Source organism: Capricornis sumatraensis, chromosome 2, assembly GCF_032405125.1.
Source record: "Capricornis sumatraensis isolate serow.1 chromosome 2, serow.2, whole genome shotgun sequence".
Classification (NCBI taxonomy): domain Eukaryota; kingdom Metazoa; phylum Chordata; class Mammalia; order Artiodactyla; family Bovidae; genus Capricornis; species Capricornis sumatraensis.
Window position 1 is genome coordinate 86,626,349 of NC_091070.1, and position 12,355 is coordinate 86,638,703.

Consider the following 12,355-nt stretch of genomic DNA (forward strand, 5'->3'; position numbering starts at 1 on the left):
AAGTTTTCTTATAAACCTCTTAAGCTGGTAAGATCCTTAGGCAAACTCACGTGAGATATTAGTACAATTGAACCTAGTGACTGGACATTTCTGGACCTCTCACCAGCAAGGGATGGGAAAAGGAGAATTCTTGCTCTCATCGCCCTAGTGGCTTGGGAAATATGGGAAGACAAGGGAAGCAGGGTATCTCATCAGGAAATCCCCCAAGAATACTTCTCTTTATGGGCTGGTTCCTTCTCACCTTTCTTATCTTTCTCTTTTTCTCCCATATAATTTCTTATTTCTCCTATTTCTTCCAGCTAGAGACTCTTTCCTCTTCTGGGTAATACAGTTACTTGGGGAAGAAATTTATAGTAGTGACAAGGAGATATATTCCCTTACTCCATCCCCAACTCCGAATGTGAAACCAGAAAAATAACTAAATTATCAGTGTGGCCAGCTCCATGCAGAGGTTTAATGTGAAAGACTCAGGCCCCAAGTTGGAATGTAGTCTAGTTAGTCTCATCAAAGAAACCAGAGCCAGCTGAAGGTGAGTGGTCTTTTTACCAGGAACTTAGTAAAGAGGGCTTCCCTGATAGCTCAGTTGGTAAAGAATCTGCTTGCAATGCTGGAGACCCCAGTTTGATTCCTGGGTCGGGAAGATCCCCTGGAGAAGGGAAAGGGTAACCACTTCAGTGTTCTGGCCTGGAGAATTCCACGGACTGTATAGTCCCTGGGGTCACAAAGGGTCGGACACGACTGAGCAACTTTCCCTTTCTTAGTAAAGAGGAAGGAATTGGTTAAGAACATAGGCTCTAGGGACTTCCACAGTGGTCCAATGGCTAAGACTCTGTGCTGCCTAACGCAAGTGGTCCGGGTTCCATCCCTGCTCAGGGAACTAGATTCCATATGCCACAACTAGAGACCCCGCACGCTGCAACTAAGACCTGGCATAGCCAAATAAACAAAGAGAGAAATATTTAAAAAAAAAAAAAAAAAAGAAAGAAAGAAAAGAAAGCTCTAACATCAGGTAGGCCTAGATTTGAATCTGGATTCTACCACTTATTGATTGTAAGACTGGAGCAAGTAACTTAATTTCTCTTAGCCACAGTTTGTTAGTTTAATCAGTAAAATGGGGGTAATATCATTTATTCCAGGGGGATAAATATGGTTGTCGGTTTAAGAAGCTCATCACACTGCAATGTAATTCACATAATCAAGTCCAAGCAGACAGTAGCTATTTATTATAAAAAGTTGAATCAGAGAATCAAATTTGCTCGGTGCCATAAAGCACTTACTTCACAGGGATGTATTCATATCCCTTTGGCAGGAGTAGCTTCACAGATGGATGCATCAGACTATAAATGTGTGATGCTGTTCACCTGAAGATCATCCAACTAATTACCCTTAGTCAGTTTCTCTGTTCACTAAGCAGGCTTCTAACAGGGCTTTCTGTGTAGCTTTGTAATAAGGACACAATATGCTCATCAGATCAGCTGACTTGAACATTCAGGTCTGTGTGGCCATGATAGCTCTCCTTAGAATAAATAAAGCAGAATTCCAGTTTATACATCGGCCTCTTGTGAGTCCAGCTGCATCCAAGAGATGGATCAACTTTGACAAAATCCACCTCTAATCCTGTAGAGTGTTGTACCCTGTGCTGCACCAAAGTACTAGCCCTCCAGGGGCCTCTGAACTGCCAACTGCTGACCTGCAAGACAGATATAGCTATATAGTCCAAGAATTTTTAAAATTATCTGAGAAAATACTTGAAAATCAGGAGATTTCACCAAACATGTGAATACAAGTTTCCAGCTGCTTTTGAAAACCCAGCCAAAGGGCTGGACCTGAGGCAGCTGTTTCCTGTCCAAAGGGCCAGCCTCCTCAGTCCAGCATCCCAGCTCTTAGACCTGGTCATTTCAGTCAGCTATCACCTGGCGGGCCTCAGAGGATTTACTTCTGGGATTCCTGTTCTAAACAAGAACACTTTGAAGATTTCCTTAGGGTTTTTACTCCTTGCAAAAGAGCGGGAAACTCAGGAAGGAAAAAGCCAATCAAATGAACACCATTTAGTATAAACAGATGAGAAGTTTGGAAACACACCCATGTTTTAGGACTTAAGGTGGCTCAGATGGTAAAGCGTCTGTCTACAATGCAGAAGACCCGGGTTTGATCCCTGGGTTGGGAAGATCCCCTGGAGAAGGAAATGGCAATCCACTCCAGGACTATTGCCTGGAAAATCCCATGGACAGAGGAGCCTGGTCGGCTACAGCCCATGGGGTCGCAAAGAGTCGGACACGACTTAGCGACTTCACTTCATTTCACTTGGACTGTGATAGTCTCCTGGGCACGTCTTTGCATGAGCAGACGGGACCACAGGGAGCTGGTAAGAGGCTGAATGTGGGGAAGGAGTATTGAGGCTGATAATTGACAGGGAGGAAGTGCGTGACTTGGGGGCAGAAGACAGAGAGAAGGGCAGCAAGTACTGGTGAGGCATCAACCACTCCTACTTTTTAACCTTCTCTCTCCACATCTCTTGTCCCAAACAAGACCTGCTTTTGACCAGCATTGGAGGAAGAAGTAAGACAGGACAGGGGTTAGGGTTATGGCAGAGTCCTAGGCGGCAGTGGGGTAATTCAGCATCAGCACCGAAAGAGAGGTGAAGAGGAAGTTTCAGCCATCCTTCTAGACCAGCCAGCTCTTAGTGGCCATTCACAGAAAGAGACGGAGGGTAAGTAAAAGGTTAAGTGCTGCCTGTAGAACTCTAATCAGGCATTTTCACGAACTTCTCTCAAGTTCAGCAGATAGTGCTATTCAAGAAATCTTTATACCCAACAGGATAGGAAATAAAGTTTAGTAACCAATGAGGACATCAAGGGAGAGAGATTGTTTAGGAGAATTCTCAAGCTGCCCTTCAGTTAGAGCATCTGGAGAAGTGATCTAATTTCAGAAACTGTCTGCCTTAAGCCCTTCTCTTTATGATCTAGATGGAGGTCACACAATTAGATTTCAGTGGCCCATTCCAGGGCATCCATCAATTGGCTCTACACATCAAACCACATCTTTTGGCTTCTTGCTTTATAAAAAGTCAACATGACTGGGCAAATCTCTAAGCCATCCTGCATTACTTTCATTATTCTCCACCTTTGCCTTTGCTTCTGTTGCTTCCAGAGCTTAAAATACACACCAGGTCTGCTGTCAGCCATGTCCATCAGTTTCACAAAGGCCTGTCCTGAAGCTCGCCTCCATCTGTCAGTTACACGGATCATGACTTGCCTCCCCTGAGAGACTGGTGGTCCCACAAGGCACCAAAGGAGGCACATTAATCTGGGAGTTGCATCATCAGGGCTGTGGCTGTAACGACGACTCTGAACAAGTCAATTTGACATCTCAGCATACAATCCTTAGAGGCTAAGTGATGCAGTCTCTGAAGGCTTATAGCAGCAGTGGAGGCAGGATGAGCACCCTAGTGCTCTGACTTTTCTTTCAATCAGTGGTTCTTTCCACTAAGAGTGTGCATGGTTGCACACTTTCAGATCTCTTAGTTACCAACCGTAAACAGATTTGTTCACATTACCATCGAAGGTAGAGATGGGAATTAAATCAGGTGTTTTTCGTCTCCAAGTAAATACCTCCTGGGCTTCATTACATTCTGATTCAGAAACTGTGCTTTTAAAGAAAGTATAGGGTGAACCACGGAGAAGGTGATGGCACCCCACTGCAGTACTCTTGCCTGGAAAATCCCATGGATGGAGGAGCCTGGTGGGCTGCAGTCCATGGGCTCGTGAAGAGTTGGACACGACTGAGCAACTTCACTTTCACTTTTCACTTTCATGCATTGGAGGAGGAAATGGCAACCCACTCCAGTGTCCTTGCCTGGAGAATCCCAGGGAGCCTGGTGGGCTGCCGTCTATGGGGTCGCACAGAGTTGGACACGACTGAAGCGACTTAGCAACAGCAGCAGCACGGTGAACCACTGTGGATTGTGGATACTTGCTTTTTTTCTACCAAAGAGGTTTTAAAAAGCAAGAATGTATACTTGAATTCAAGTACAGTTTAAGGTACAATGGGTTAGAATATTGGAGAACACAGCAATAGTATTTTTTCATCTCAAGTACCCCTCAGTAGATAATTAACCTGGGCTATGATTAAAAAAAAAAAATTCTATTAGGCCCATTTCTCTTGTGGCTAATGCTGTTGTGCTGCTTGCTGTGGTATTTTTTCTTTGCTTCATTTTAAGCAGACCACTCACGGTAATACTGCAAGTATTACCATTTTTGTAACTATTCCACTTTCCTCCTTGCAATAAAAAAGCCACAGTAGATAAAAACATGAAGTTTTATATTTTCACTTATGAAGACACAACTCTTAGGAAAATCCGAGTGGCAATTGGTGGGTTTCCTGTGCAATCAACTAAGAGAAGTAGCTCTTGCATCCATATAGAACACAGAGTTTTCAGGATACTCCTCTGTTCTGATGCATACTTTGCCCCATACTTGAAGTTTGTGTGAAAGGAAAGTCTGATCTATCACAAAGAGTTCTAACTTTTGTGGATGGGTGTCATGAACCTCTTTGGCAAACTGGTGAAGGCTATGTATACTTTCTTAGAATAATGGTTTTATAATTGCATAATAACTTACACTGGAAACCAATTATACTGATGTACAGTTTTATCCATGAACCCCTTGTGTCAAACTTATTACAGTGCTGACTCAGGCCCCTCCATCTGCCTAATTTTTAGCTTTACAAAGCTTTTCAAATTTTTAGCTTTTCAAACTATGAGGTTAGAAACACAACCTCTTAGTACAGAGTCAAACAAATATGGAAAGTCAAGTCCAAAGTCCAAGTCACAAAGTGCCAAGACACTGGATCACATCAGGGAGCAGGGCTAGCTAGTTAGCAGGTGGCTGCCGACCTGGGATGAATCCAGGGCAATGCAAAGGCTCTCTTCCCACACCCCCCAAACCCCTCTTCTCCTTGTCCACTCATGCTTGAAATCCCTTAATAGAGTCTAACTCCTTTGGTTTAATTAAATAGAGGATTTACTCTTGTTGAAAAGCAAAAACCCCTGGGAGAGGTAATTCTCTGTGCCAAAGATTTTCAAATTTATATTCAGTAGTAGAATTTATTTTTCAGATGTAACTTTAAATAGAATGCTGATAGGTGAATAGATGCAAGTTTTATACAAATTTAGTATAATGTTATATGCTACATTGTATGTAAATAAGAATATATATGTATTTACAATATTGGAAACAGGCTATTTTGATAAAGACAAATTATGACATCAAAATTTATGGATAATAGTGCAGTCTCACATTTATCAGAGCATACACCTTATTCTGTATTTTATTTTGCCTGCACAAGATGGAGAAAATCCTGACATAAATAGATAAGTAATTTCTAGCTAATGATTGGTTATGACATTTATTATCTCAGGATTTTCTTCAGTTAAAATAATCCAGAAGTTTAAAGACTAGTAGGAATTTTTTGTTTCAAACCACTAATGACATTTAACAACTGGTCATATTCCTTAGTAATTAAAAATTAATTGGTAAGTACTTAATTTGGGGATATTTGACAAGTAGATTAATAAATAATTTGAATCCTGAATTCCTGACTTCATAACCTTAGGCAAGTAGCTTAACCTTAATCTCAGCTTCCTCATGTGTAAATGATTACAAAATAGCATCTATTTTACAGGTGAAAAAGTTAAGTAAGACAGTGTACATAAGCAATTAACACAGTGTCTGGCATACTTCATGAGGGCTCTTATTATTGAAGAATTGAATGACCAAAAGTACTTTTTAAATGTGCCATGGACCATTTTAAGATATTCATCATGCCCAATTTAAATTTAATTTCAGATATCTCAGCACCCTTATTTTTCAGATATTCATTCAGTTTCAAAACAATCTAATCTTGTTTTGTACCTGAGTCCAAAATTTCAAGATGATGTTTTATTTCTGACTTTTTATCTGCAGTTGTAAACAAAGTAACACCGCAATACTGCAATGTCCAATTCAGATTGTATAGCACATTTGAATCAAGTAAGGCCCAACCCAAACTTAAAATGAGCAATGAAACAATTTATGATACTATATTATCACGATGCAATATGCATTACTGTAATTGTACAGTTCACTATTATTCTGTGCCAAATGTGCACCAGAGAGCTTGCCTGGCTTTTAATGGATGGGAGCACACAAGTGTTATATGTAATACTAATGCCAGTTAATGTTAACAGAATGCTTACCTGGGGCTAGGAGCTGCTTTAAGAACTTGACAAGGAAATGGCAACCCACTCCAGTATTCTTGCCTGGAGAATCCCAGGGATGGGGGAGCCTGGTGGGCTGCCGTCTATGGAGTCGCACACAACGACTTACCAGTAGCAGCAGCAGGAGCTGCTTTAAGAACTTGACAAGTATTAGCTCTAATCTTCACTTATTTACCTTGTATGATTATTATAGGAGTGTACATGAGTGGATGTGCATTTCAAAATATGACTGGTACACAGATAAACCATATCTAATTTAAAAATCACCCTTAAAAGAAATTCAAATGTGCACACGCACATACATCGACATGCACGCATCTGCACCCATGTGCTCATGGAGTTAACCAAATAGCACAAACTAACAAAGAGTCGGACACGACTGAGCGACTGGACTGAACCGAACTGAACCCGTTGATGGCATTGAATGCGTTAAAATTTGGTGTTTAACTTACATATGTATGTTTTATTCTTTATTATGCTTCAAAATAGCTTAAATATCAGAAAAATGAAATATGAATTAAATGCTTGAAGGCTCCCTGAAGCTCACTGGAGCTCTCTGTAACAGTTTGAAAACCAGGGCATTAAACCCTAATACTCACTTACAGTGGAGCGTGAAAAGAACCAAATCAGATCCTTTTTTGGATACAAGGGTGTGAAAAAGGGAGAAGTATGAGGTTTTTAATATTCATTAATTTTCCAGAAAGACAGGAACCTTATTAAGCACCTATTATGTTCCAGCAATGTTAATATATTATCCCCATAACACCCAAGCCTAGTAGACACCATTATTCTGATTTTACAAAGAAGGAAACAGAGGATCAGAGATGTTAATTTGCTTACCTAGGGTTACACAACTGGAAAATGGCAAATAGGACCCAACTCTGATCCATTCAACTCCAAGCCCTTATTCCCACCCGACTGCCTCCCATCTAGCTTCCCCGTTTTATAAACTAGGAAAATAAGAATAACTGAACTAGAGTGACTGGCTCCTAGAAACAGTTAGTCAGTGGCCAGGCTGTTACAAGAATCCAGGAACAAGAGGGTTTCACAGATAAACTTCATCAGATGGCTAAGTGGGAAGATGCCCTGTGCCTACTAAGAGTCAGCAAAACCATTATTTCACTTCCAGATTTGGCAAGAAGTAACACAGCTTCAGAGAAGGCATGGCAACCCACTCCAGTACCTCTGCCTGGAAAATCCCATGGACGGAGGAGCCTGGTAGGCTGTAGTCCACGGGGTCACGAAGAGTCGGACACTTACTGAGCGACTTCACTTTCACTTTTCACTTACATGCATTGGAGAAGGAAATGGCAACCCACTCCAGTGTTCTTGTCTGAAGAATCCCAGGGATGGTGGAGCCTGGTGGGCTGCCATCTGTGGGATCGCACAGAGTCGGACACGACTGAAGCGACTTAGCAGTAGCAGCAGCAGCAACACAGCTTCAGTGTGGGGACTGGCTGGATGAGACCAATTAATCCTCTCCTATTATGTGCAAAACACTGCTTGGTGGCAGTGGAGGATGTGAAAAACAAACGGACCAGACAACTGTCCCCATAGCAGTATGGGAAAGAAGGCATCATCATGTGAAATGTTAAATAGAATCTCTGGAAGGAACCTCAGTAATACTTTGGTTCACCCCCTTGACCCCCTAAGCTTTAAATGACTGTATAAAACATGGCATAAGATAATATGTGATATTGCCAACAGTCATAACTAAAACTTTCAGAGCACTTATTTGTACCAGGACCTCTGCTAAGTGCTTTGAATTATTTCATTTAAATCTTAATACAATCCTGGGACTTCCTTGGGAGTCCAGTAGTTAAGAATCTGCCTTCTAATGCAGGGGACACAGGTTTGATCCCTGGTCCCCTAAGATCCCACTTGCCGTGGGGCCACTAAGCCTGTGTGCTGCAGCTAGAGAGCCTGTGCTGCAACTACTGAGCCTGTGCTCTCTGGAGTCCGAATGCCACAAGGAAAGGCCTTGCATGTCACAACTGAGGCCCAACACAGCCAAAAAAAGCCAAAAACTCAATATCATCCTATGAGACTCTTTTATCATGGACATTTTACCCATAAGGAAATGGAGGCCATTTCTGTGAGGTTCTCCTTCTATTATTAAGAGTCCACAGCAGGCAGTCTAACCCAGAAATGGGATGCTCCCAGCTAAAAAGTGGTTGGAGTTTGGCGTGGGGTTGGTTTGGGAACGCATGCAGGATCTCAGCCCGGAAATTCAAGAAATAACAGCGTTCACAAGAACTTAGAGAATGTGCGTTACCTGATGAGGGCATGGCCTCCAATTTCCTCTCCCCACTTCCAGACGGGCTTCTGTGAGAGGACCAGACGTGAGCCAGTGGCATTGGCCGCCTCACTTTCTTAGGTTTGTCAGCACTGCAAACCAAAGCAGAACTAACGTTCTCAGTCACCTCAGCCTCCAAAGCCAGTACACCACTCTATCACCACCATGCTGGTGGAGCAGGCTAGGAGTCAAGAAGAACATGAAAAGTCACTGTTTTCTTGGAAGCTCTTTCAAGACAACCTGAAGAGGAACCTCTCTTTAGTGACAGAAGTGGGGGTGTTGAACATGCCGCTGCAGTTCTTGGGTAATGACTGTGTGTCATAAATAGGATGTGGCATTTCGAAATGTCTTTAAAGCTATTTCCTTTTGTTCAACTAATTTAATTTACCAAATGCTCCTGGGAAAAGGGAGGGGGACAAGATGCTGACTCTACATTTCCTGAAAATTCAACATTTTCTTTTGAAACTGTTCTCACAGAAATCCCGTCTGATTGTTGCCTTCTGGCTCCCTCAAACCCTACCTCTGTCAAAATTCTGCCCTGGCAGGTGTGGGAAAGAATAGAGATGCAGAACTTGAGTGAATATCCACATCTGTTTTTGGAAAAAAGGAACAGAAGCAGCACAGAAGGAAGTAAAAGAGATAATTGCTGGCTTGAACTACAATACATTTTACTTGTGGGCAGAGGGCCAGCTTACAGCAGGCGGAATATGCAGGCCCATCTTATTGGAATTCAGGGGTGGGCCTCCATTCTTGTCCGGAGACAGCTGTAAACCAGCAGCCCATAGCAGCACAATCAGGCACCAGGTTTTGTCAAGGAATGCTGATACGTACAGAAGCAGCTTTGTCTGCTTCAGCTGCACCCCTGCCTAGTGAAATGACAGTCAATCTCTGATTCCAGATGACAAGAACTGGATAAAAACTTAAAACAAATGGCGACCTTTCAAAAGATTAATTTGTTTACCAACAAAATGTTCCCTCTTTGTCATCTGAGATGGGGGTGACCTTCACTTTCCCATATCTAGGCTGAAAGGATGCTGACTATAGTCATCTGTTAAGTTAACTCCATCTCAGCAATTATTCCCTTTTTTATTTTTAGTGACAAGAAGGGTTTATTAATTCACTCTGCTTCTTGTTATGGTTTATAAATGCAACAAGCTCATTCTGAATTACTGCAGTGTAACATCAATTTGTTTAAATCTAATTCTGCTACCGTTGCCAAATTACGTTGAGACTGTAATTGTGGCCATATGCATGGGCTTAAAACACAATCATGTTGTGAAATAGTCCTTCTTTCTGCCCCCACCCCTCCTACTTACCCCCACCTTACTCCTGGTGCTTCTTCTAATCATTTGACATTAACACAATTGCCTCACTTTCCATTACTTTATCACTTCAGAAATGAATGCGCTTTCAGTGAGAGTACTACACACACCCTAAGTGAAACAGTAAAGAATGAAACTATGATTTGTGAAGTGCGGTTGCTACCCAACTAAGTTAGTGCAAAACACTGCATAACATATGACTCATAAAATCTAGAAATCATAATAGTATTAAATCCAACCTCATGAATAAATAAAAGATTCTAAGTTTACATTGCATTATATATTTATTTATTTGGAAAGTGGGACCTAAGAACTGGTATAATTCTACAGCAACTCATATGTTGCCAAAAAGAAAAATGGTTTTACGATTCTTTTCTAGGTCATAACAGTTATAATCAGAGTTATTTGTGCAGCAATTCAAAGCAATGTTTTGTTTGGCTATTTTGTTATGCATTCATAATCGTTCTTTTAAAATTCATGGTAACAGATACATGTTTCAAGCCTTTTAAGAAACCCTTATTTAAAAAAAAATAAATCAAAGTCAAATTTTCTGTAGATCTTTTAATGTGCTGCATTATAAAGTCTAACTGGAACTGAATGTCAATGAGTAAGTATGAACAGAACCAGAGACTTCTTCTTGTCTATTCAAACCTGTAAGGCCCTGCTCAAGAATGTGTTAGAGGGTTTTTGTTTTAATTTGGCAAATTTAATGTATTGAAAAAAATCAGTGACTTTCACTTTTAACGCTTTTTTTTGTGAATTGCTTTTACACAAGAGAGTTACAGGATATATAATTCTAAAGGCAGTTTTGTGGGGGCAGGTATATGTGTACGTAGAGTTATATGTGTTTTAAATGCGCTAAAATCTTTTCATCAGCCTATGATTATCAGAAAGTATATATCTTTTCATAAAATGGAGAAAACACCGGTTTCTGGGAATTGGTAATGTAAATTAGCAACAAATTCAAATTTGCTCTGTCAAAAGTATCTAAGATTACTTATAGGCTTTTGACAAGCCATTCAAGTTTCATAAGAAGTAAGGAAACACATGGCCCTCAGCAGCCAAATAATAATCCCCTTTGAGTGTTTAGAGTGGTTATAAAAAGCAATTAGCTCTGATGCTGTTTTTCTAATTAACTATACATCATAATGCCAGACACATTGCTTCAGTTTGGGTAAGTGCTTTCAAAAACATTTTCATAAGTGGTAAATCACAACTGTATTTATTCCCAAGTATTCCACATGCTTGTTTAAAGCCAACACTGGAATATTTCTTTCATAGGACTTTTTGCATAATGCTTATTTTACAAATCTAAAATGAGAATATGTTTTTCAGTTAGTACCATCGTCTATACATATATCAACATAAAATGATAGGGTCAACTATTTTGATTGAAATGCCAATAGTTTGAGCAAGATGGATATAATGTACCTACATTTTAAAGGTTTTTGGTATAGATTTTTATGAAGTCAAGTTTTACAGGGGGAAAAAAGGATCTTAAATACAGTCAATGAGTATACATTACCTATGTGTCTACAAGGCCAAGTGCTTTCCCAAGTCCTCTGTGTTCTAAGGACAAGGGTACACTATCCAAGGCACATATCCTACTTGGGAAATTTTGGATATAGTTTTGAATTCCCTGTTTATGTCAGAATTTTTGTTCAGATTCATTAAAGCAAAGCTTAATCCCCTCTAAATCTAGAGGTATATCTTTTTAAACTTCAATACTCATCAGAAAAAGTTTGCATGAAATGCTGCAATTGCCTTGGGCTACAAAGCCTCAGCGCTCCACCAGCTAAGCCAATATTAATTCTAGACTGATGGGGAAGACCAACAACAACAAAAGCGAAATCTGCTTCCGTCTGTACAGCCAGAAAAATAATATTTTTATTTCAAGGGCTTTGGGCTCACGGGAAGCAGATAAAAACCCTTTCACATTATTCACAGTGACATTTTAAATAAAGTTTCAGCAGGAATAAAAATATCTAACTTTCTAGTTATTTCTTAGGCTATAAAAGGATTTCTATGATAAAATGCTCTTAAACCAACCCTGTTAGAATAACATAAAGCACATATAAAGAAACTAAAAATATATTTCAGGGTTACATGAATGAAGTAGGCAGTTGAAAATGTCTACGTAGGAAATTTGAAAGATTAAGAGACTATTATGCTGGTTAGAAATGGCTTTGCAATTTAATTCTAAAATTAATCTTGTTTTTAGTTTTGATTTCACTGAAAGATACATTTAAGAGCTTTGGAGAGAAGCCAAAAGTTAAAAAAAATGTATTTAAAAATTATAGATATCACTTTGGTAATTATTTTCAATATTAGAAATGATCTCAAATAAAATAATTTTTCTAATTAAAATCAAGCACTACTCTTGATTCTTCTAAGAAAACCATGAAACACAGAAAGAGTACAATCCTTGCTTTAGGACACTCAGCAGCAAGTCAGTGGTAAAAATAGGCACAGACTCTGAGA

At 40.1% G+C, this 12,355-nt stretch overlaps 1 protein-coding gene across 1 annotated transcript in view; it reads right to left on the reverse strand.

The window, feature by feature from the left end:
• Positions 1-8,527: 8,527 nt before the first annotated feature.
• Positions 8,528-12,355, reverse strand: part of LOC138097224 (IQ domain-containing protein H-like) — a 38,264-nt gene continuing 34,436 nt past the window's right edge. The window contains exons 6-7 of the mRNA XM_068993498.1: positions 9,248-9,418; positions 8,528-8,581 (exon numbers count right to left, since the gene is read on the reverse strand). Coding sequence (XP_068849599.1) covers positions 8,528-8,581; positions 9,248-9,418 — 225 coding nt within the window. The remainder of the gene's footprint in view (positions 8,582-9,247; positions 9,419-12,355) is intronic.